This window comes from Scardinius erythrophthalmus (assembly GCF_964197995.2).
Source record: "Scardinius erythrophthalmus genome assembly, chromosome: 18".
Classification (NCBI taxonomy): Eukaryota; Metazoa; Chordata; class Actinopteri; order Cypriniformes; family Leuciscidae; genus Scardinius; species Scardinius erythrophthalmus.
In genome coordinates, this window is record NC_138238.1 from 31,620,989 (window position 1) to 31,648,646 (window position 27,658).

Sequence of the window (27,658 nt, forward strand, 5' to 3'; positions counted from 1 at the left end):
CATTTTAACACTATTTTTCTAAAAATGCTGCATGGATAATCAAGTGAACTTAAGTTGCTTCAGTCCAGTAAATGTTCCTCTTGAAGTATATAATAACAATATATAAGTTAATCTTACATTTACTTTATAAAAATCATTAAAGGTTTCACAGTATAAAGACGTGTACCACAACCTAAAGGTGGCATTTTTATAATTACAATAAAAGGTCTATTACTTGCTAAAAAATTAAAAAGTATCAACTATGTCAGTCAGACGACAGTAGGCACGGAGAAGATTGTGTACAACAGGTTTTAGAAATTCAAGTATGAAATATGATATAGTAGTCTTTATAGGATTAACAAACCATGACTGAGTCATTGGACATTTTTTGGCAGCTACATTTATGTAAACATACACGTAAAACAATCATAAGTCATAAGTTGAATGTGATAATATATATTATAAAAAGAGTAACATTGAGAAATATAATTACAAATGAAAAGAACTGTATTCTATTTGAATCCATTTTAAAATGTAATTTATTTACTGTATGTGATGGCAAAGCTGAATTTTCAGCATCATTACTCTTTACTAGTCTTTACTTGTCATCATGACTCTAGTCTTCTGTGTCACATGATCATTCAGAAATCATCAAACTTCCACACAATAAATATTCCACTGCATATCCATACTCTGTAGTGGCCTGTGTCCTACCTGTGCTAGTGAGCTCCAGGTCTCTCTTGACAAAAGCTTTTCTCTTCTCCTCAAGCAGCTGACTGGGGATCAGGCCTGCGCTGCCTCCTTCCAGATGACATGCCTACAGGCGAGACCAGACTCAAGGTAACGGCCATATATTCACACAAACACACACACACACACACACACACACACACACACACACACACACACACACACACACACACACACACACGTCTGGTTCACTATCTTTGTGGGGACTCTCCATAGACGTAATGGTTTTTATACCGTACAAACTGTATATTCTGTCCCCTTACACTAACCCTGCCCCTAAACCTACCCATCACAGAAAACATTCTGCATTTTTACTTTCTCAAAACATCTCATCCTGTGTGATTTATAAGCCTTTTGAAAAGTGGGGACCGCTGGCTGGTCCCCACAATGTAGGTGATCTCAGGTTTTACTATTCTTATGGGGACATTTGGTCCCCACAATGTAATATAAACAAGGGCACACACACACACACACACACACACACACACACACACACATTGTGTTTTCATGTTTTATGGGGACTTTCCATAGACATAATGATTTTCATACTGTACAAACTGTATATTTTATCCACTTACACTAACCCAACCCCTAAACCTACCCATCACACAAAACTTTCTGCACTTTTACACATATATAAATATATATTAATGTTGAATATCTCTGATATTTATAGCATTAACAACACTGTAAAATCCAACAGTTGTTCTAACTAACACTTTTTAGTTAACTTTACTTTATGTCTTAACATAATAGTAAAAATCTAGTAATCTGAACTATACACATGCCTTGTCTACTCAGAAAACCCAAGTTTAGATTAATTTGATTGGGTTGAGTGCCATTTTGTCAAGAAAAAAAAAATAGTTTTTGAGACGGCACGATTCTTAATAGACTTTTCACTAATTTCCTCCACTTCTGAATACATACATCTCTCTCGCTTTTGCTCACGTGCCAGCGATTAACCCTCCCCGTGCCAGTGTAGGCACGCATTCAGATTTTCGACCCCTGATATAGGGTTTACCAGGCCACACACACACACACACACACACACACACACACACACACACACACACATGTAGCGTCTGGACCAATCAGACACACACACATTATTCATTTATTTAATGAATAATCCAGCAAACTCACTCTCCCAACTAAGGCCTGTGAAACGTCCTTCAAAAACTAACATCCCAAATTAAGCTAACACACTGGCAGGACGTGGTGTCTTGTTACAGGACACACACTGAGTTTTACGATTGAAAGGAATGTCCAGAAAGCTGTGAATCTCACTTAAATTCTGGCAGAGGAGGAGAAATAAACCCTGTAATCCTATATATTCTATATATAACCACTTGAGAAATGTGTAAACATGTATCTAATTTTCCCATCTCATGATTTTCTTTTATGTGGTGTGGCTTTTGTATTCTTGTAAACTCTATTGGGTTAATGTTTCAGACTTTGCATATTATGGTTAACTAAAATCATAAGTGTGGCATGTTTGGTACCTAAAAAATCCAATCTTCGTCTCCGATTTGTAAATCTACATTACATTTTGCTATCTTTGTGACGCATTAGTATTATAAGCATCTTAAAGATTCTTGTGTTAAACATCCAATCAGATTACATGTTCAAAGACAATGGTCGTAAAAGAATTTCCCTCCAAAGGAAAATCCTCTCATTGGCTCTTGCACCTCCAGAAGGTGTTACTTCTTCACACTTTAAAAACCCAAGATCAGCTTTTAGCTCTCTCTCTCTTACTCCTGTACTGGAATGCTGACGTGAAGAAGATGCTGAACTAGAAGTTGCTAAGGACCCACCAAACTTGTGCCAGGCTGCGGCCTTGTCTTTCCATTCACCAAAGATACTCTGGAAATCACTGGTTCTCTCTCATCAAGACCACATCAGCAAAGATCAACTGGAGCCTCAACAAATTGCATCAGGACATTTTAATTCAAATGGGCGAGACATGCAAGTATCAAACTTAGTCTCATTATTTGATACATTAAGCATCCTTACCCCTTTAAAGAAGGGCGTGTTACTGAACTAAACTGATGGTTTGCTCAAGGCTGTTGATCTGCTGAATTTCAAACAATGCTATAACTTCTTGCTTTCCTGTATTCGGCTTCAGCTCTCTTTCCCTTGGTAAACTGTATGCATGTATGTGTGTGTATGTTAGACTAGTTTAAGTGTTTAGACTAGTTAATAAAATCTTGTTCATGTCACACGTAAAGTTGTCCGTGTCTTAAGCTCATAACTGGAGTCACTAATCATATCGATTTTTGCTACTGCTCTTAGTAGTACTGTAAATTAAGAAAGACATTTCCCATGCCCCGGAAATGTACATTTCTTAGAGTTAATAAACAATTAATCATCAGTGTTCACGGGACAAACAGGTTAATTGATTGTAATATTAATTTATGACAGTAAGTTAATCATATTAACTGATCCAAACATTCATAATCAATTATAACCAGTTATTATTGATTATTAATATTTCATAGAGCTAATTTGCCACACACACACACACACACACACACACACACACACACACACACACACACACACACACACCTGCCACCAGTTAGGGTCCTCCTGGTTGAAGATCTGAAGGATGTCTCCACTGCTGAATTTGAGTCCAGCTTCTTTGCAGGGGATCAGGTTGTCATGACTGGGGTCATAGTCAAAGTGACACTTTACAAAGGCCTGCAGACAGAGAGAGAGAGAGAGAGAGAGAGAGAGAGAGAGAGAGAGAGAGAGAGAGAGAGAGAGAGAGAGAGAGAGAGAGAGAGAGAGAGAGAGAGAGAGAGAGAGAGAGAGAGAGAGAGAGAGAGAGAGAGAGAGAGAGAGAGAGAGAGAGAGAGAGAGAGAGAGAGAGAGAGAGAGAGAGAGAGAGAGAGAGAGAGAGAGACATACAGTAAAAACACACAAACACATTGTTCTTATAACTGAATATGCCCATCCATCAGAGTGTCATATTGTCAGCCTGTTGAAAACTTTACAGTTAGCTATTCTTTACTGTTATCACTGGCTGACTGCAGAGTTCTGGCCTTATCTGAATCTCTAATGATTCCTTATTCTATTAACATAAACATACACTCACTAATGATCAACTTCAGGCACTTTTATATTAATTTCATTTTTATGTTAGGTTGATTTGACTACTTTTTGTCACATGAAGGGCAGAATAAAACTTAAATTTTTTCCATAGTTTTACCCTTGTTAAGACTTGTTTTCAATCTTAAAAAAGGAAAAACCATAATCAAAATATGAATTAATACTAATTATTTGACCAATTCTATAATATAATATTAATTACAATTTAATATGAATTATTACTCATTAATACTTAATAATTTATAATGACTACTTGTTAAAAAATTATGAAATATGAACAAAAAAACTATGTTTTACACAAATTACACCTCTCCCTCAGTTGTGCAATCGCAATCAAGCTGTAAAATGTGAATTAAGTGTTAAATATTATTTGTTTAAATTAAATGCTAACCTGTGTAAAAAAAAACACACAAAAAAAACTTTTTTTTAAAAACATACTTTTAAGATTTAATTTGATTTAAGTTGATCAAACACACCTGATTCAATTCATCAGCTCATTATCACATGGGTTAATGAGCTGATGAGTTGAATCAGGTGTGTTTGATTAGGGAGACAAAGAAAACGTGCAGTGTTGGGGGTCCTTCAGGAGCAGGGTTGAAGAACACTGATTTAAAGTTAAGGAACAAGTGCACATTCAATTCAATTAAGCACACTTAAGAAAACTAGCCTTATAACACCAAAATGTCAAAAACATTAAAAGTTAACACCTTTATATTCACACGATGCATTTTAAAGCATTTATAAAATGAAGGTGAGTAAATGATGACAGGATTTAAATTTTTGGTTGAACCATCCCTTTAAGTCGAATGTTAGTGTAAGAGCCAAAACCCTGTTGTCATGGCAACTGTAGTTACCTGCAGTCCAGTGGAATGTTGCTATTAGGTGCTGGAACCTCAATGTCACGGAAAATATGCCTGGATTACATCATTCAAACAGTCAACAACAAGCATAGCCTACTCCACACACAACACAACAACTCGACGCATGCCAACAATACCATCTGCCATCACAAACACCTAAAAACATGAATATTCCCACCATGTAAGCGTGAATCACATTAGTAACATAACACACTGTGATGTCCATTCCCATATTAGCAGCAGGCACAGGAAGCTGTTTGTTTATTTTGGGATCAAATGAAGACAGGCACAGATGGGACGCTGTGAATATGGCGCCATATGGGCAGACAAACAGAACTTCACTCATTTAATTCTCATTTAATAAGCAGCAAAGATGAAGATCTCTGACATGCAGAACGCGGGTAAGAACCGCTGAAAGTGAAGAAGGGCAGACTTGAAGACTGTCGGTGTCTCATCTCAATCTGTGGGGTTGGTGCAGTGTCAAAAACAGGGAGGGCTTTGGCATAATGCACTAATCTCCCAGCATGCTCTGGAGTGGAGACAGGTGCCCAAACCTGGCAGGGCAAACCAAAGTTTGAACTCAAAGATGTCAATTTAGAGGAATGTTGAACCAAGGTTATTACAGTAGATGTTAGTTACATGTGTGTTTGCATGTTTGTGTCAGCATGCGAGTACCAGAGCATTTCGGTCCCGGTATTAATAGTCACCCGGGTGATCCAATTGACCTTACAACAGATAATAATGACTGACTGCCCAAATAGTCAATTGTCTGTCGAGCTTTCAAGCTTACTGAACTGTCAGACACATTCAAACCTCCTTTTTTGGCAAATTCATTTGACTATGGTAAAAGGGTGTGGTTATGTCACATGTAATTTGGATACTAGGGACTAGAACAGCTTTACGAACAGCTTGCACCAAACAGACCCTCTTTTGGTGTTAAAAATCACTGTCTAGATTTACTTAGGATACATGTTCACTAATGCTTTATTGGTATTTGTGCCATTATTTACAGACCTTCACCCATTTTGGACTTGACATGCTGTTATAGTTGCTGCTAGGACTCGGATGTGCTTAGAGAAAGATCACACTGTAGAAGAGAGAGAATTATCTCCACTCATGTTCATTTATCTGGAATGCCCAGGGCCGGCCAGCGGCAATGAGCGGAATTGCCAAATGCTAGGGGCGCAGCTCATCCACAGGGGCGCCCAAATGAGAGTCTTTTTATTTTACTAATAGGGTACAATGGGGCTAAAGGCACACCGGGTAAAAGGCACATTTGACTTACATATTTTCACATATTTTCTTTTAAACTACTAGATCTAGATCTAAACCACTAGTTTGTACATACCTTGACGCGATCGCTGAAAGCAGCGCAAGTTGATTCTGCGCTAATTTGATCTCATATTTAATGTTTTTAAAATGTTGTAGATTTATGTAGCAAAAAGAATCGCTAAAATTAATGTCTATATTTTGAGACAATGGTCTTGTTAAAGGAACACTCCGACTTTTTGGAACTTTAGCTTATTCACAGTATCCCCCAGAGTTAGATAAGTCCATACATACCCTTTTCATTTCTGTGCGTTCTGTAAGTGTTATTTGACGCACCCACCGCTAGCCTAGCTTAGCACAAAGACTGGATGTAAATGGATAATGGTAGCATACTAATCCCAAAGTGACAAAATAATGCAAACATTTTCCTATTTACATGTTGTGATCTGTATAGTCACAGCGTGTACAAATAACAAGGCTATATGAGATAGAGACCATTTTTAATCGTATAAATACTGGGAACTATATTCTCACTAGGCGTAGGAGCACAGCTACTTGGGCGGAGTGGCTACTTGGGCGGAGTGATTAGCGCAGCACACGAGACACCCTGTTGTTGATTTAGCAGTGCTCCTACGCCTAGTGAGAATATAGTTCCCAGTATTTATACGATGAAAAATGGTCTCTATCTCATATAGCCTTGTTATTTGTACACGCTGTGACTATACAGATCACAACATGTAAATAGGAAAATGTTTGCATTATTTTGTCACTTATTGGGATTAGTATGCTACCATTATCCATTTACATCCAGTCTTTGTGCTAAGCTAGGCTAGCGGTGGGTGCGTCAAATAACACTTACAGAACGCACAGAAATGAAAAAGGTATGTATGGACTTACCTAACTCTGGGGGATACTGTGAATAAGCTAAAGTTCCAAAAAGTCGGAGTGTTCCTTTAACGATTTTCAGTTTCGTTCAAAGTAAAAAAAAAATAAAAAATACAGTTTTTTAATAACGAAAGAATATGTAAAAGTATGGTATTTGGGGTAAAAAGCGCCCCTGCAGTCGGGGCGAAGGGCACAATAATTAACATGATAATAAACAGCTGGCTGACTTTTCCATTTGTTGACATGACATGGTTAGATATATGTATTTGTTACTATACAGTAAAGCTTTATTACATTATTATTATGGGATCTCATTCAATGCTTTCAGAATCTTACATTTTTTTATATAATTTTTAGAATTTATATTTTATAATTTTTTAGAATAGTTTCTGTATTTTTAAAATGAACACATTTTAATGATAGTATATTTATTGAACAAAAATGAATCATTTTATTTATTAAAATAAACCAAAAATAGTTTACTAAAAGTTTTTGAACCCTACTATTTTAATACTATTATTTTGAAATAATAATAAAAAAAAAACGGAAATCCTCAAAAAACAACTACATTGTGGTCTGACAAATCTTCCCCCACCCAGCAAGTGTTTGGAGTAAATCAGAAGTAGAACGGGGCATTATTTATCGTCTGGAATTTGTCGTGTCGTACCGCGCCACATCCACTGTAGACAGCTTCAATTAATATACTGGATTCTATTTGCTTTTGTCACGTCATTTATCTAATTGCATAGTAGTAAGATGATACTAGTAACGTTCACTAATTTGAAATAGCTAGCTAGAGTAGTAAGATGATACTAGTAACGTTCACTAATTTGAAATAGCTAGCTAGTGTAGTAAGATGATACTAGTAACGTTCACTAATTTGAAATAGCTAGCTAGAGTTAACACCACTTATTATTGCCTTAAACCTTATGCGCTGTTCGCGAAAGCTGTACACTCAGGATGTTTGGGTCCTCCAGAGACCCCGAACAGTAAAATTTTGTGACATAAAAGCAGTGGGAGTGGTTAAATAAATTACTAGCAGACAGGCAAAACACATCATTTACACCTGGTAGTACAGTAACATGTCTCAAATGTGTCTCTGTGACCACTTTTAATGTGATTTCATTGAGGGGATAGTCTACATACATTTACAATTACTACTCAAAAAAGGATAACAATTCTGCAAAATAACTGAATGTTGCCCACCTGTCGAGGTGTGTGTGGTTCTTGGTAACTGGGGAGGATTTTGAGGACCACGCTCCCGTTGGACTCCTTCAGCATGTTCTGAAGAACCTTCGGGTCACTCCCGACTTCTTTTCCGTTCACCTCTTTGATGATGTCACCCACATGCAGCAGGCCCTGCTGATCTATCATGCCCCCGTGCAGAATCCGAGCAATCACCAGCTCTCCGCCCTCCACCCGAAACGTCACACCCTGGTAGAGAATACAGGATGTGATTCAAACAAAAGTGGCACAAAAACTACATTTTTTGCTGAGTGCTTCTTAAATAACAATATCAATTTTCTTCGACTAATTTACATTTATCGATCACTAGGGTAGAAGTGAGAGTGCAAAATAAAGCTATATATGAAAGAAAAAACTTTTTTCACCAAAAAGTTATGGCTAATTCCCAGATGAAATGTGTAATTTTTTATTAAATATACTTCTATCCATTGGACCCTTTTCAGGGACTGTGATGATGCATACTCTGTAAATCTATCAAGTGTTTTTTATATATACAGTATTTAATTTTTTTTTAAAATGAGATGTACATTTATAACACAATACTCTGTTATTTTACCCTGGCATTTAATTACAAACAACTAGTCTGATGGAGCTAATGAGGGAGTGACGATACATTTGAAATGTAAAACTTTTCTAAATGCCGTAATCAATCTCTTGAACGTCCTGGAAATGCAATAGTGTATTTTTTTTTCTTGTGTTGTTGGACCAAATGGTAATACAAAAAAACGTTTAATGTTATTATATTATATTGTTATTATACTCATTCTATTCTATTGTAAATTATAATAATAAATTATAAATAGAAATCCATAATCATTTATACAATAATTATATAAATTAAAATGTTATTAATTATAATAATTATATTTAAAATGATTGCCCTTAAATATACACTATTATATTTTTTATTAATATTTTGCTTTTATATTTATTGTTTCTTTGTATTTTTTGTTTATTTTTTTTTAAGTTTGTTATGTGATTTTGTTAGTTTTGTTAGCTATGTGATTTTGTGTTTTATTAGTTTTTATTCTTTTTAAATATAACTATTTACCTTTCATTTGTTTTTATTTTAGTTTCAGTTTTAGTTCAGTTTCAGGTCATTTTTATTTATTTCCAGTGATTCACCTTTAACTTTTTTTCAGTTAGTTGCCAATGCAACATTTAGCTTCTTTTTTTCAGCATTATTTCAATTAACAAAAATATTTTTTTTATTATTTTTAGTTTTACTTTAACAATAACAACCCTGGTGCATGTACTGCTACAGAAATCTTAAAGTACTACAGTCCATGTTCCAAATCTGGAAATGTGAAAGAGCTCTATTTAGAAACAGTCGTTTTTTTTTACATTTGTTTTTGTTCTATTCGTGGCAAAGAAATGACACGCTTCATCTTTAATGAGCAGCTCACATTACAATGCTCCATTTTAGTTTTATGAAAGCAAAGTCATGTCTCGCTTATTTGAATATCCAGGTTCAGCTTTATTTGCATAGTGCTCACATTACCTACAGCTACAAAAGAAGCATATAACAACAAATAACAGCACACAGTTTGTCAGGTCTCACCAGGTGCTCTCCAGACACTTTGCGGATGCCCACCATCCTGACAGCATCAGGGGGAACAGGCTGGTTGATGAACGCAGGGTCCATGAACGCACAGGGGCTGGGAGGCGGAGTCTCGTAGCTTTTGGAAGCTACAGAGTCATGTGTTTCAAGCAAAGACTGTAGACAAAAAAAACAGGTATTGAGGGAAACCACTTTAAAAATCTATAGGAAACACAATTGAAGATATTGCTCTAGACTGAATCTCTGGACCTGAAAGTGAGGCTCTTTGAGGATGCAGACAAGCTCATGCGCCGCCTGACTGTGAGATGTGAGGGTGGTGAGGTCTCTCAGGATGTCCTGCACTAACTCCAAATTATTGTCCCTCACCGCCTCCAGCTTTGGCTCTTCGTAGTGCTCTCGAGACTACACACACACAAAACATTAAAAGTTCTTTAATATGAAGAAAATGTGAGGTCCGAACAAGTTAAGGTGAGATTCGATTGGGATGCTTTCTGCCACTGTTGTGAATACTTTTATAACACATCAGACATTGTATAGCAGGAGCTAACCTACTAACTTTACAATATTTTGCTGTAGTGACAGTGGCTGTCAAAGCTATGGAAGCTTGTTTCCACCACAGAATCAAATCAAAACAAATGTAAGATAATTGTGACTTTTTTCTCTCATAATTGCAAGTTTACATCTCTGAGATATAAACTCACAATTACGAATTATAAAGCCAGAATTGCGGGATACTTTTTCAAAATTGTGAGATATAAACTTGCAATTCTGAGAAAAAAAGTCAGTATTTTTTCCCCTCAGAATTGGACTTTATAACTCAAGAATTAAAAAAACAAAAAAAAAAAAAAATGGCAGAATTGCGACAAAAAAAGTATATAAATTTGCAAATACGAGCTACAGTATAAAGCCCAATTCTGAGGAAGAAAAATACTGACTTTTTCTCGGAATTCCAAGTTTATATATCTCACAATTCAGACTTTGTAAATCGCAATTGCCTGTTTATATCTCACATTTTCAATTTTGATAAATGGATCAAATATGATAACTATCTACAGACAGAGACCCAACTCTTAATTAAAGAAAAGTCTCATGTTGACAAATGGACATCAAGTTAAGAAAGTGGGTGTCTCACCACTGGACTCTCCATGATTCCTTTCAGAAAGATGAGGTCCAGGTCATTGGCTGTGGTGGAACTGGTGCTGTCACTCAAGGTGTCCAGAAGACTCAGCATTGCTGAGGACAGGAAGACAAAATGATTCAGGCCATTTCATAACTGTTTTCAATGGTTTATTAGAACCATTGGCAGTCTATGCCATTGCCCCATTGGTGTCTAAGGTTCAGGCTGATAAAGTCTGCTGCAAATGCTGCCTGTTTGTACATAAATCTGGATTAAGTTTGAACCACAGCATGAGGGGACACTCAAACTACAGTTTAAATTCACCATAAAATAAAAATGGACAATTCTTGATTTCTCATGGAATATTGAAGTACTATTATTATAAATGATTTATCAGTACACTAATACATTTCTTATAGTTTGAGAAGCCGTTTCACTCGGATATATGTTACAACAGGGAAGAAAAGACTATTGCAACTTTCGTTTCTTGCCGACTTGCCGACACACTAATGACAAACACTTCTGGAGACAAAAATTGTAGCAACCACAAAATGCATGAATATTGAGATAATTATATTTATTTCAGAAGAACTCCCCTATACACTGTTAAAATGAGAAACATGTCAATGGGAAATAGATGTATTTCCCACTGATCAAAGACTAAGTTCTTTCTCTTCAGTGCGCAACTCATTATTTAAACAAGCCTCATTAAAAGCATCTAACATCATGTTCCAGGGCAGATCAGAGAGACAGCAGATGATTTATAGTCTTCTATGAGTCATTTTGCTAAAATAATGTTTATAGATTGCTTGAATAGCCATAATTTATCCATTGAAGTCCTTGTTTGTACATAGATGCAAAAAAAAAAGACATGTTTCTTTTCATACTTGAGAAGCACTGGAACAGCCATGAGAGAAGATCAATGCAGTGGAGAACCATCAAAGCTCAATCTCCTCATACTCAAACAGAGTTTATTTTAATGAAAAAAACCAAAAAAAAATGTTTCTAGAGAGATCCACGAGACCCTCATGGTCAATCTGCACCATACTTTTTAAATAAGAAACAGACCTGGACTGCAAGCAAGCCAGTCAAGCACATTTCTTCTAGAAACCACTCTGTTGTACGTAGCATGTGCAGAATGAGGCCTAGCATTGTCTTGCTTACCAGGAAACATGCCATCTTGATGTATGTCAGTATATGTTTCTGTACAATCCCAATATACCCCTCCACATAAATATACCTTCACACATATGCAAGTCACCCATGCTGTTTGCACTGATGCACCACCATACCATGACAGATGTTTGCCCTGTACCTGTCGCTGATGAAAGTCTGGATGGTGTTTTTCGTCTTTGAGACTGAGAACTCATGGTTGTGGCTATATTTAACACAGCAGCATGACGGTTTCTCATGCAATGCTGTCTGGGGGTTCGAAGGTCACGCACATTCAACAGAGGTTTCCTGCCTTGCCCTACATGGACTGAGATTTCTCTTGATTCCCTCAATCTTTTCACAATACTATGTATGGTAGATGGTGAAAGACCTAAATACTTTGCAATCTTGCATTGAGAAATGTGATTTTTGAATTGTATGACAATTCTCTGGCACAAAGTAAAATTTGAAATTTGGCACAAAGTGGTGAGCCATGACCCATCTTTGCTTGCAAAGATTGAGCCTTTGATGGATGGTACTATTATACCCAATCACGACGATCACCTATCACCAGTTCACCTGCTAATTGTGGACTGTTTCTAAACAGTTTAACTCGGATATTCACTTTTATTTTGCCTCGGTCCCAACTTTTATGGAGTGTGTTGGAGCCATCAAAATCAAAATTTGTTTATATTTACAAAAATACAATTAATTTGGTCAGTAAAAACATAAATATATATATATATATATATATAGGGGATTATCATATTTGGGTCCTTGGTATAATATATACCTACATGGTATAAATTCAAATCTTAAAAGTAGATTTTTTAATACTAAAGAAACAAACCGCCACTTAAGTGTACTTAAAGAGAGTGCACTTTCATGACTGTTAATTAACACACTTAAGTGCACTTTGTAATAATGTCAAATTACATATAAAGATGTACTTGAATCCAACATGTAATAGGTGATAAAAAAAAAAGCTCTCAAAAGTTCAGCTAACTGTATTTCATATAAAACTAAACTATGATAAATTTTCATTTAATTGCAATTAACATGCAATTAAGTGTCTGAAAACAATACATTCAGTTTGCATTGAGTATACTCTTGTAAAGTATATCCTTTCTCTACTAAGTACTCTTTTTAAAAGTATGCTAAAGTGTACTTCTTTTTCACAGCAAATGACTAGTGTTTGGAACAGAGTTTGTGATCTGGGTTCTAATGAGATAGAAATCCAAAGCAGCTTAAGGAGTTTTGCTAAAACTCTATGCCACTCCTTTCTCTTTTAGATTCTTTTGTTGTTGATGATGTTGTCCGTGAGCAAAGAGGATTTGGTTGCATATTCTGAGAGAGTCCTTCGCCAGCCAAACAACAACCACTGAGATTAATGCGTATGCTAAAGGAGAGCCCTCTCCAGGTATTATAGACCTCTTTGCTATAATTTATACCACAGCTCTCTATGGAAACACATCCTACTGGTGTGTCTCTGAGCAGAAGGGTCAAGCTCATTACTAGCTTAATGTCGACATCCTGCCGAGACTTACTGACATTTAAGCTGAAAGGACACACCAAAGAAATACACACATTTATTGAGTCTGAGCCCTGAGATTTTTAAGCTATGCTTGATTAGAATTCTAAAACATGTTTTATGGAGAGGTGTATGGAACGTATACAGTACGTGACTAACTTGTGCAAATTTACCTGTAGGACATGCCTTGATGTTCAATAAGAATCTGTCACTGTATACTGTCACAATATGTCTTTCTCACGCTGCAGCACTGGTTAAATTCAGGTCTCTGAAATTCTGCAATGCTTATCTATATGTAAGAGCTACATTACTGCTGTTTATTTTCCCAACTCAGGACTAAGCGTTTGGCCTCTGATTCATTTCCATTCCACCACTCCTTCAGAAATGGAGAAAGCCTGTGGTATTTAGTTTCCACACCAGTACAACAGTCATTTCCTGGAACTATTAACCTTCCTTCACACTCATACTGCATGAAGCCTGGCTGACAAGACAAACTAGGTTACAATTTGGCATACTGTGTCATCAAATTATGTTTCTTCATTTATTTAACTGATTCATCCCATGACTTTTTAAATGTCAAATTTTGCCACTGTTTTTACTTTATGCCTGTTTTTGCTTTCATTTAGAGGGACATTTCCTCACGTGGAGCACAAACTTGAGACTGATTGTGTCTCCTAATAATATTCATCCAGCACAGTTACAATCAATTCATTTCATAGAGATGGCCATGTATTTAAAAATACAGCCATTCAATGTTATTCGATGTCTCAATATTTATGTATTTGCTCTTAAATACCTTCATAGACACGTATAATCAGTAAAAAAGACATTGTTGGCAATTTGATTTGCTTTCACACACACACACACACACACACACACACACACACACACACACACACACACACACACACACACACACACACATACATATATATATACATATATATATACATATATATATATATATATATATATATAATGTCACGTGTCAGTGTTTGTTTGTATTTTCGTAAGTCACATGTCTTCCTTTGTTCTGTTTTCCCGCCACTCATCTGTTTACCTCGTTAGTCTTGTCAGCTGTGTCTCGTTTTCCTGATCTGTTTCCCCATGTACTTAAGCCCTGTGTTTTGCCTTGTTCATCGTCTTATCTCTGTCCTATTAAGTGTGTCTGTGCCATATTGTTAGTAAAAGTTTGCATTGGAACTTTTTCCCTCTTCTTCTGCCTGCACCACACCGTGAGATATATATTTTGCATTAATGATTTATATCTTTTTTTTTTTTTTTTATAAATGTTTGTGTATAAAAATGAAGTAACTTAAACCTCCAACTCATTTCTGCAAGTGATCTATTAAATGCAATCTGTTCATTCCCTAGAGCCCAAATTATTACTCACATTTATTCCTCTTCTCATTTACTTGAATAAAAATGCCTCAACCTAATTTCTAATTACATATTTCCAAACCTCTCATGGGGTTCAATCTTGATAATTTCTTAGCTTTAATGCTTTTCGTCTTATCTTTTACTAGTGATCTTATATTGGTTTGTGCATTTGGTACTGTACACACTCACTCATAACAGTGGCTATACTTTTTTTTTTTTAACTCTTATAATTAAAAGGCCCCCAAAAATGTATTTACTAATACTAAAAGACCAAATTAGGGCCCTGACATAACTGAAAAGTCCATTTTACACTTTTAACAGCTCTCCAAAAAGGATCACAGGCTAAATATCTACAATAACAGTGAAAATATTTCAGTCCAACTCTATATTAAGTGTCTATAACTACTGTACTAACATTTAAATTGAACATTTAATACAATGCACTTATTGCGTACATACATGTTTTTACATTGTACTTACATTTAAAAATGCCTGCATGTAATACCAAATCTTTAATTGGTTTCTGTATTTACATCAATAAATACAGTGTTGACCCTTCAATCCACCCTTAGTTTTAGTGACTTAACTTGGGAAAATGGGCAGTGGATTTCTTGTTAGAGTGACGTGATGTGAAGGCTAAGTATGGTAACCCATACTCGGGGTTACCTTAGTTGCTTGAGGGCAGCTCAGTGGTGGGTATTGAGGGTGGAAGAGAGCACTGTTCATTCACTCCACCACCTACATTTTTCCTGCTGGTATTGAGAATTGAACTGGCAACCTTTGGGTTACAAGTCTGATGCTTTGCATGGGACTGGGTAAGTGTTAAAAATAAATGTTGAAATTAAGTGTTATTTTATGTGTGTGTGTTTTTTTTTTTTTTTAGTGAAGGGAAAGACCTTTTAGTGTTTAATGCTGTTATTTTTAATAACTTGCTTGTTTAATGTTTGTACGTTTTTTTTAGTTTCATTCAAAGTTGTCAGAACTCAAAAAAATAAATGCAAAGCGTTGTGTTAATTTTTTGTTGTTGAGCCAACTGTAACAGCAACTGAGCCAAGTGTAATTGCGATTCTTTTATGATCTACTTACGATACCAGATGTATATCTGATCCACAGAAACTAATATTGTCCGGAAATGAAGCATGTAATAAAAAATTATTCTAATATCTCCCTTTTCTGATATGAAAGGGTTTAAGTATGCAAAAACGTCTGAGGAATACTGCATTATATGTAAAAGTATAAAGGTTCAGTCATCTGAAATATTTTTCTACATAAATACCCTACTTTGACTGATCATGCATCGTTACAACTATCATTATTTGTTTTTATTTTTCCTCATTTATAAATCACTTCATAAAAGCATGGGCGAAATGAAAAAAATGTAAAGTAATGCCCAGTTCACACTAGTTATACCTTCGGAATGACGGCAGGTATTCATTGGCCTAGAAGACGTCTGACCGTCATGTAAAGCAATTAATCACAGTTCATCCTGTAAATCCAGTTTAGTTCATCCTGATAAGTACATTTGTCAAAGTTGTAAACATGACGTTTTTTTTCTTCTATGAGGGGGTTTGGCGTCACAGCGGCTTTGTTTCCAGGAGGACCGTTAAAGAACACAACACACACATCTGCCGAATACCCTGTAGAATTCATATCATCTGATGAGAAATCACATATCATCCCCAGAACAACTGATCAAATCTCCTTCGCTCCATCTGCGATCCCACTGTAGTTGTGAATTTGAATCTTTGAGTTCCTAGATGCAGTCTGTCATTATTACACCCGAAATTCCCTCGACTGATTTCTCAACAGCTTGACACATCACATCTAGAATATTAAGCGGCTCATCTTGTTGGTCTTTCAAAAAATTTTATAGGAAATGTCAGCCCACCTATTCATGCAATATACCCAGCCGGCCTACAGGTGTGTAAGCACGTGATTGAATGTAATCATGCATAATTCAAAAGGCAGATTGAATATTCATGAGGCTGATGCTGCTTACTGTGTTTGGGAAGGACACGTTGTCAATATGTTGTCAACCATTTCAAGTGTCACTGGAATTTTAATTCAGAATAAAAAGTTGTCTAACGACGAAACTGTCCGTATTAATATGAGAAAACTGCATTTTTTATGAAAAGATGCAATGGAATGTATTCCACTCATTAATTACTGTATTTTGAACCTCAGAGAAAGGGAGAGAGAGAGAGAGGAAATGTGGAAATACAGGACTCAGACTCATTCTCTCCAGGCAGCGATAACAAACACAGGATGTGCTCTCAAACACAAAGCTAATTGGACACTAGTTTGTCACTTCTCTTTCAATGCACCACTCCCTGTCTCTCCTCTCCACACACACACACACACACACACACAGTCTGCTCTAGAGAGGAATGAAAATTTTTTATGACAATTTATATGAAGCCTGTATGAATAAGGGAATTCATTAATAAGGTCTTAGATTTTACACTATTCAATAGTATTGTGCGTTATAGCACTATAAAACACATGAAATGTGCTGTTGATCACTGTTAACATGATGCCAAACATGTATAATGTTACATTCTTTATAGCCTTAGTACATTTTCATGTTCCCATCCAGTGTTTTGATGTTTTGGATAAAATCTTATATTTGCAAATGTAAAAGATCAGAAATCATATTAGTTATTTTTTATAGGACATACTGGTTCTACAAGATAAATTACACACAATTATATCCCATGCGAACTTTGACACATTGAGTCATGAATGCTAAATAAGGACTAAAGACATCAATCTGCAAGAGGTGATTTCATTTTTGTAGGGAAAACCAACACAAGCATACTGTGAATTGATTTGATTATTTCTGTGGCCTTTTGTAGTATAGCTGGTTTATTTCATTCTAAAACAACCCACTGTATATCAAATACAAGTTGACACCCTCACTTAATTTAATGTGTTAGTCCTTTACTAAACAACTGCTTACATAAGCTTTTGCATCTTGTCTTGTTTTACCTTATTGGCATTGAGTAAATAATTAAGTATTATAATGTATCAGAAGTTGTGGAAATAAATATAATAGATTGCATATGGTATATTGGTATATTTTGCATTGCATTAGGAATGCCTTTAAAATACAAAATATATACAGCAATAAAAAGCACTATTTACGATTATTTATATTATTCATAATTATGGTTAGTGATTTGTGATCAAAAGAACAATTAATTTGACCTGATAGAAAAATAATACCATGAATGGGAAAATAGAATCACTATGATAGCAATTATAAAAAGATGTTTATAGTGCACAAATAATGCCTAATGATTATGATTCATCTAACTTTTAAACATTTTAATTTAACACCAAAAGTGGTATGACTTGATCATGTTATCAACTACAATGAGAATATGACAACTCTCGATACCAACATTTCATAGGCATTTCAATCAATTCATCCATTATTATAGTTGCATGTATAGTTATAACTGCAAAACCACAACAAAAACTAAAGTCCCTATTTATCCAGTGACACCACAGCATGCTTTTGAAGAGCTGAGCTGATCGTTTGTTCTCTTTGTCTTACCTCCTGGACCCTCTAGAGATCTGATCGATCCAATCTCCTCCAGGGACAATCTATAGAGACTTCCAGCCATAGTTCAAACCTCTTTTCCTGCCTTTAATTCACATGCGTTCCTTCCCTATGTTCTGTTCCTTCCCTTTTTTTCATCTCCTTGACGTCAGCATCAGTTACCAGAAAGCTCCCCAACCTCTCATTCTTCCTCTTGCTTGAACCTTCCTAGATATTTAATTTCTTGACTGTTCCCTCCCTGTCTGGTAACACCTCAGGTTTCCTTGTTTTTCCCGTTTTAGTCTTCTCTCTTCATCCCCCCTCCCTATAAAAGGTAGTTTGAAGCAGCATACACAACTGGGCGTCTTTGCATTCTGCCTCTTAATTTGCTTCTATCTGACTCTAACAGCACTGTTTCCAAATACACAGGTTGCCAGAAAATTTCAGCCTCCTCCCCATCACTCCCTCTCAACAGCTGAAGACTGTGTCTGTCTCAATGCCTGCATAGACCCACAGAGAAAGCTCAAAACTAAACGCAGAGACCTAATAAGAGGAGACAATGCAGAAGGGAAAGACAGAATATAGAAGAACAGAGGAGGAAGACAAAATGACAAATGCGATCGCGAACAAAGAGTGGAAATTCTCTGTATAAGAAGAATTACTTAAGAGATCTCTATAAAAGCTAATCTCCTTAAATGTTTCTCCTATTAAATTACATAAGAGTAAATGGAGTCTTTTATTTAGGTCTCTTAGATCTCAGATGCTGTAGATTTTCAGATATCAACAACATCTCAAACCCTGCCAATATGCATCTGCAATCAGAGATCTCAATATTAACTTTTCAATGAAACATTTCTTGTGAGGTAGCCTACCTCCAATATGATCTGAGCTATCATATCCACACTGAAAAATAAGTAAAATTTACTCAAATTACTCAAACAAGTTTTTTCATTCACATGTTTCAAGATAATTTTACAGACAAAATTCAAATCCAAATATAAGTAAAACTGCAGCTATTTTTCTATTTTAGTGTCCCTACATTTCTTTTGTAGGTCTCCTACAATAGGTTTACAACATGCATACAAGGTATTAAAAAAAGAAAGAAAAACATTTAATTTTCTCAAAATATACATTGCACATCATGTCTTTTATCACAGTGTCTGAAATGGTTTGATAAAGTATCCTGTTTCTCTAAACCCCTCTTTTCTGAGAGCATACTCAGCTCTGATTGGTCAGATGGCCCAATCTATTGTGATTGGTCAACAGCTTACAGTGCATGTCGGAAATGAAACGCCCATTATTATATCTGTATTTCAGCTCCAGTGGCTTCCTCAGCACTTGTAAAAAACTGTAACAATGGAGTCAGTTTTACTGAATCAATTCGAGCCCAAGTCCATTGGAAGTGCATGCAAAGTGGATTTGCTTTCGCAGTGCAGAACAGCATCTGCTTGACATGTTGACAACATGAATCAAACTCTTCCAGGACTCAGCTACAACTACAGTGTTTGAGGACTGGTCAAAACAGACATTATGGGCCCTATCTTACACCCAGCGCAATTGACTTTGTACACCAGGGGTCGGCAAAAGGCAAAATTTTCTGGCCCGCCAGATTATTTTGGAAGTCTGTTTTTTTTTTTTTTTTATCAGCCTATTTTTATTTTACAAAAACGGTTTACAAAGAGGCCCCGTGTATTGGCCCGTGTACGTTTTCGTTCATTCATTATTCTATTTCGGAATGAAAGATGAAATTTAAAAAAGGGTGCAGCTTGTTTTTTTGTTTAAAAGAAAAAAAGCAGAAATGGCTGCATTTTGTTTCCAAATGTATTGTTGTCATCAAATATCCTAATAGAATTAGAAAACTGTACGATATTTCCGATATTTATTTGTACGTTTATTGTATTTCATAAATAAATACAATAATATGATAATAAATTAAAATAAAATTAAATTAAATGTTGCATTCATATTCTGGGCTCATCTTATTTTTTGTACATAGCATAGCCTACTTTGTTATGATTTTAGTATCATAATGATTAATAAATGCACGCACAATTATCCGTGAACTTGATTTGAACAAATGCCTTTCAACTTGTGTATGCAAAATTCAGAATTAAATGAATGTGCAGAGTCTGTAGGCTTGTTGTAGCCATTAAATAAGCGCATTTAGTTTCATATTTGTTAAAATATTATAATGTTATTTTTTTCCATTTATGTTGATTTATGAAAAGTGAACAGCATGAGTAAGATAGGATGCGCAATATATCGAGAGACATGGAGCGGGCCAGACATGATTTTGACCACTTCATTAAGTTTTGTTTTGTAGAAAGCCTTTCTTTAAAGTGAATTTCGTTTTTTTTCGGATTTACAAATGCACATCTTGCTTGTTGCACGCACACATATTATGTCGATATAACGAGATATTATGTTGAAAGTACATTATTATTAATAATACATCTTTTAGAATATTTGATTGAATGCTGAATGTTGCGCTTGTTCAATTTAATAAAATGAAAACTTTTATTGTGATCATTAAAATAATTGAATATTAAATATTTAGTGGCCAAGTTTTGCTCATTTATATTATATATTAAGTAGCGATAGTTCATTCTAAGTTTACTCAAGTGGAAGAATGTGACTAATAAACTTAGGCCTACTACTAGCACTATGCATTATATTCTATTCATTATATTTTCGGGACGAAAAAAAACAGTCCTGCGCAGACCTCCTTAAACCTTAGGTGTGTATGTGTATGTCCCGAATAAATAATAATAATAAAAAAGGAATAAAGTTCAAAAGTCGGACTGTAAGCGGATGAGGCATGATTGCTATTCGATTCGATTGCGATTGCTATTAAAATGGGAGGTGAGACAGAGTTCATTAAGGGTATTTAATTTGTATACATAGGCCTACTCCGTGTAGCTGGCCCGCCATCTACTGGCTAAAAAAAAATATTGGCCCGCGGCCAAAGTTACTTGCCGACCCCTGTTGTACACTGACGCATGTTCCTATTTTGCATCCAACGCACAGTGGACTTTTCCCTCCACAGACGCACGTCAGTAAATTAGGGTATGAACTTACGCTCCCGGGGGCGGTTCAGCGAAAAGAGGAGGCGTGTTCCGCCGCAAACTTTCCCTGGTGCTATTTTGCAGTTTCAGAAAACAATTCCGCCACAGACCAGGAAAAACCTAGTCTAAAGTCAGCTGCGCGTTATTCAGAGGCTATTTTAAGGGCGCATGCTTGGCCATAATGTAGCGTGTGAACAACGCGCATACACTTTGCTTCTCTCATCTACACGCAGCAGTTCCCATTTTTGCAAATCATACATAATTACAAGGAAACATATTACCACAGAGGGACATCATTGTGGTGTTCATGAAGATGTGAAAAAATAGGCATAAATCTAGCTTACATATTTACCCAAATTATTATACATGTTTAACCGAAGCTAATTTGGGTGGGTTTCTCCCATCCCCAATGTCACTTCTCTGTGTTTTACGGCCCTGACGAGAACGTCGGTCTGCTCGGCTGTGAAACGCTCCTGGCGTGCGCCTGGCAAATCCGCCGTTATAATAGCAATCCGCCATGGAACAAGCGTGCCTGCTTTTAAAGGGAATGTGAGATGACGCTCTGTTTGGTATATTGCACGTTACGCCCAAACCAAACCTATGAGTAATGTAGCTACTTCAGACCAACCCATTTTAGATTCGAGATCCGCCCACAAAGTTACTTGCGTTTCGTGTTTGATACTTGCGTTTCAGATCGTTAAAATAGGGCCCTAGGTGTGTTTTACTTGAAGCGGCACTGCACAGACCGATCTGTATATGATATCAAAGTCCTGAAAGAGCAATTCGAAAGCATACGGAACCGTCTACTCTTTAATTTCTCTAGCGGTACTTTGATGTCATACAACGATCGGTCTGAACAGCGCCGCATCAAGATGAACACACCTATTGTTTGTGGGCAGCCAATGAAGATTTTAGGAATTTAGCTGGTTTGTGCAGGAAGCAAGACTGGAATTACTGACGACTCATTTCATGCAGTTTCGAATCGGTTCTTTCTTCTTTAATCTTTGCAAACCTTTTTATCTCAGCCAAAATTACATATTTAAATGTTTTTTCCTTGAAAAATAATTATTCATGCCTTAGCTTGAATGTAACTACTTTGAGATGACTGTAATACAGACATATAATCACTGTAATTCTAAAGCACAATGTTGCTACATCATTCATTTCTTGTTCATTGTGAAGTCACAGTACTCTATTTATATTTAACTGCAATATATATTGTAGAAGTACTATTGTAAAAAATGATTCTACAAGTACAAGAAATAGTTTCTAATAAACACCCCAATTCATATGGCAAATTGGGCAAATGTTTAGTGTACTGTTACTGTAAACATAACCTTGCAAACAGTAAATAAAAAAAAAATAAAAAAACAAGAATGCACATTTCTAATAACTGGCTGAGGGAGTCATGCTGTATAATAAGTTAGTTGTCAGGATGTTGGCAGCTAGTGTTTGTGTGGCAAACTGAGCAACAGCGTTGGCCTCAGTGTTTGTGGCAAACTGGACCTTATTATGACAAGTATCAACTGAGGTGATATATCGAGAGCTAAACGAGGACTCTGGTTGACACTGACACTTCAGTAATGGCAATGAAAGCAGTTTCTTAAGTTGATCGGATAAAGGAAGAGCAGGGGATGCTCACAAGTGCTCATTAGCTAAGTGGAAGGTTGATTAGGTTCTTTCCAGTGCTTAGAAAAAAAGCCTTGCTAGTGCCAACAACAGGCAACAAAAACGTTCTGACATCCCTTTTAATGAAGACCTTTGACAATCTTGTCCTAACCCACCTAAGAACCTATCAGCTAAAGGCATTCTGTCCAAGAACCATTTTGCCATGCACTTCATTCAGTGAGTAATCGAGCTGGCCTTCTGGATCAGCATGTTTAGGTGCTTAGAATCTGCTGAAATAGCATTGCTCCCTCAGCACAATGCAGAAAAGCATGCTGGATACTAGAGACTGGTAACGCTACATGATTAAATCCTAAGCGGCATTATAAAGTACAGCCCACTATATACATACTGACAGCCAAAACTTTGATTTAAAATCACCCGATTCACAGCGTATTAGTTGCACAGAATTAGTTTTTAGGAAATATGTAAATTAATTGTTACTTCGGATGTTATCTCTAATGTTTATATCAGGCAGGATTGGCAATATATAGAAATCATTATGATGGGTGTGTCTACTGCATAACACAAAATATATTTTATCTAAATAAAGGAGGCCTGTTGAGGCCTACTACCTACCGACTCAGCCTTCAATGGCAGATAAGCTGTTTACACAGTGCCTACAGCATCCCGGTACCTAATCACATTGCCTATGGCAGTGTACTCAGCAAAAAAACGCAGCACCCTTTAAGAAAGGGGAGTACAACATACACCACTCTGCCTCAACAGAGGCCCCAGAGTCAGGGGCCTACCATCTGTACGCATGGACGTCAGCTCATGGCAATGCTCTGGCTTCACAGGAGCGTACTTCGAAAACCAAAAAGAAATGAAGGTTAGAACTTTACGCTCGACCAGAGCCAAAATGGTGCGAGGTAGGATAATACAGAATTGAAGTGTAGTACTCAGACCTACCCTGTATCACAGGGGAATACTACCACCTCACCCTGAGATTTAACAGGGTGCGGGCCCGCCAGCGGCTCTAGAGGTGACAGAATTTTATCTGAGCCCAGCCTAGGGGAGTGGGGCTTGCTTGTAAGCCACCCACCTACAACCAGACGCTCGAGCAGTAGCTCAGCGAGGTGAGTGGAGCCTATTCTGGCGGCCCAAATCCATATGCTAGTTCTGCACGGCGGGGTCTGGCAGACAAAACCCAGTCTCTTCGTGAGGCGAAAGACGACCTAACCCTGCTCAAGAAAGACCCATTGTACCGGGGACGACTTATTGAGGCCTAACCCAGGGTCTTTATAAATCATGCCTCTGCACCAACTCTTCATTACTCATTACTGCATTACTCTTCTTGCCCGAGAAGGTTTGAATTTGTTACCATTAGTCAACACATTAGGTATTAGGCACTAACAATGAATGAACAACAGTTATTACAACATTTATTAATCTAGTTCAGGGGTATTCAATTAAAGTTCTAAGAGTTCCAGTCTCTGTATTTCCTTCCCAGTGGAGGTTCAGAGAAGCAACGCGCACGGAATGGAAAGTGGCTTGAATTAAGCGATTCAAGAGGATATAGAGGCGAAAGATTATTACCTTAAAACGAATATGAGAGCTTGTGGTGTGTACAGTAAAATGGCACAATTATGTCCCACGGTCTGGATGGAACCAAGCCAGGGCCCAGGTTCCGCAATTTGAATGATCTAGGTTGATGAATTCATAAATATACTGTTGTTCATTGTTAATTCATACTCGTTAAAAATACATAAAATGTTAATTTGTACAACTTAAAAAAAGGCTAGCATACATTCTCACCAAGTGTGTGCGTAATAATCTGTTACAGCGGATCAAAAAACAAAAAACAAACACCTTCACAAAAAGGGCTTTTCTCTCTCTCACACTCTCTCCTAACAGCGCAAAGGTCAGCTCCACACCTCACACTGTCACACGGAGCATCCCTGCCTCTGGCTGCCTGTCGGCATGCATGGGAGGCCATTCCAGGAGTATCAAATTGAGTCCTGGACACGATCAAACGAGGCTACTTACTCCAGTTTGCTCAATGACCCGCTTCAAGGGTAAGGTTCGGACTGTCCGGTCTACAGTTAGAGACAGCAAGATGCATGTTTCTCAGTTCTCGCGTATGCGTCGTGGCGCTCTCATGAACTCACGTCAGAGGCCCACACGGCAGAAAATGAATAGTTGAATAAAGTTGTTATTTTTGTTTTGTTTTTTGTACACAAAAAAGTGTTCTCACTTGACAAACTTAAGGTTGAGCCACTGTAGTCACTTGGACTATTTCAACAATGACTTTACTAACTTTCTGGGCCGGCAGATGCAATTAAGCAGCCAATGAAGGAGTGAGACAGCTCTCAGATTTTATCAAAAATATCTTAATTTGTGTTCAGAAGATTACGGGGTTGGAACAACATGAGGGTGAGTAATTACTGACAGAACTAAAATTTTTGGGTGAAATATCCCTTTAAGGCCTTTCTGCCAGACCTGAGAGGCCACCACGTCATGGTCTGGTCGGAAAACATGATGGTGGTCGCCGGTGGATGCCTCCTCCTGTGGGCACAGCACAACCTCTGCTCATGTGCCGGGCAGGCTGAACCAGAGTACGATCTCCTCTCCCAAGCAGCAGGCTTTGCGGAGCCTACAATAAACAACATTGCGGAGACGAAAGCCCCATCTACAAGGCGCCATTATGCCCTTAAGTGGTCTCTCTTTTCCGACTGGTGCGCAGTCTGGAATCACAACCCTGTAACTTGTGATGTGGAATTAATCCTTTCCTTTCTACACAAGCGGCTGGATGACGGGTGAACCCCATCCACGTTTAAGGTCTATAATGTGCCGTACCACATCCTCATTGCTGGCCAGTCATTGGGTAGGAACGATCTGATCATTAAATTCATTAAGGGAGCCCGAAGACTAAACCTGACTCACCCCCATAAGGTTCTGACTTGGGACCTGTCCGCCGTCCTCAGGTCCAAGGTCCCCGTTTGAGCTGATACAGTCAGCCAGATTATGGGCACTCTCGCTTAAAACCGCTCTTTTGCTAGTGCTGGCATCGGTTAAGAGAGTTGGTAACCTGTAGGCACTTTCTATTAGCACATCCTACTTTGAGTTTGGGCCAAATGACTGTAAGTTCATCCTTAAGCCAAGGCATGGTTATGTGCCTAAAGGCCCCGATATACTCACGGTGAGGTTCTTTTTCATTCTTCGTTTAGGGGTAAAACGAAGTTTGAAATATATGACCAGCGGTACACTGTTCGCAAACATCAGACACTGGCCACTCTGCTGAGAGTAATGGTTAGAAGAATATGTAAATATGTGCTGTACGCTTTCCTCTCAATAAACAAAATAAAACAACAAAATTGATAAAACAGCAAGCATTTTAATAAAGCATAAGAAACACATCTGGATGTGGATGTTTGCACAAGCTCTTGCAATTCGGCACTCTAGTAAAGTCATGTCACTTTTATTTATATATCACTTTATACAATAGATTGCTTAAAATCAAGCAGCTTTACCATATTAAACATGAGAAACAGTGTCAGTGTTTCATTTCATCAGAACTACAACTTAATTTTCTACTAAGCAACTCTCCAGTGTGTTCATGTTTTCACTTGCAGGTCACATCTGACCTTGACAGACTAAAGAGGAGAAATAAACCGGAAAAGATTTCCATGTGAAAGAAGGTGGAGTCTCTGTCCACACCTACCTTTTATGTAATCGCCATGGACCAAAGGTAGTACAAAAGTGTTTACCAGCCGTAGCGAACTTTTCCAGAAATTTTCACTGGTCATAACCCTGTTGGCTCTCCCTGACTCTGTGGACGAGCAGTTTTTGCACCCGCTGTGCCTGGTTCGGGCACTTAGAGTGTATATTCAGCGCTCCAGCCACTTCTGGCTATCAGAGCAGCTTTTTGTGTGCTTCGGAGGCTAAAGGGCTGCCGGTGACGAAGCACAGTCCTTTGGCATTCCCCATAGCATCAGCTATCGATGCAATGTGAGTGAACTGTTATCGAAAGGGAATATTTTGGTTGCTAACGTAACCTCGGTTCCCTTAGATAGACAGGAACAAACATTGCATAAGCTTGCCATGTTATTATGCTTGCACTGTTAGCAGTCACTTGCCTGCTTCCTAAGTTGAAAGATTCTGATGAAATGGCACACAGCGGCAGCTAATATAGGCAAATGAGCCCGCCCATTTGGGCACGCTGAAACATCATTGGTCTGTGCACCCGTCTATCTCAGAAACCAAGGTTACGTTAGTAACCGAAACGTTCATTGTTAGGGCCTGACACCTGCATTCTAACAAATTTAACCTTATTGTAAAGTGCTGCTAATTAAATGAAAATAACTTCTAATTAATTTTTCACATGACATTTTAAAATACTCTGAGTTATTAAATGGCAAAAAAAAAAAAAAAATGCAACGTGAGTCATTTCTGCAGTGCAGGTACATTAGAGGTACAAAAATGTTTTCAAACATGTTTCAAACACTATCCATCTTCCATTGTTTAGAAAAAACAGTCCTACCTTAAACTACAAAAATTGCACACTTCTCCTTTAATTATATCATGGTGCCATGAGGTACAAT

The 27,658-nt window shown here is 37.2% G+C and overlaps 1 protein-coding gene across 12 annotated transcripts in view; it reads right to left on the reverse strand.

Moving 5' to 3' along the window:
• The window catches only part of mpp2b (MAGUK p55 scaffold protein 2b), a 45,403-nt gene that overhangs the window by 4,844 nt on the left and 12,901 nt on the right, over positions 1-27,658 (reverse strand). For 4 of the 12 annotated variants that reach the window (XM_081392583.1, XM_081392584.1, XM_081392578.1 and 1 more), the window contains 6 exons: positions 10,793-10,893; positions 9,910-10,062; positions 9,661-9,816; positions 8,061-8,288; positions 3,298-3,429; positions 694-796 (listed from right to left, as the gene is read on the reverse strand). In XM_081392583.1, coding sequence (XP_081248709.1) covers positions 694-796; positions 3,298-3,429; positions 8,061-8,288; positions 9,661-9,816; positions 9,910-10,062; positions 10,793-10,893 — 873 coding nt within the window. Of the gene's footprint in view, positions 1-693; positions 797-3,297; positions 3,430-8,060; positions 8,289-9,660; positions 9,817-9,909; positions 10,063-10,792; positions 10,894-14,520; positions 14,547-18,399; positions 18,565-26,255; positions 26,355-26,778; positions 27,051-27,658 lie in introns of those variants that run through there. The other 8 variants (XM_081392582.1, XM_081392580.1, XM_081392576.1 and 5 more) reach the window with 7 other exon arrangements.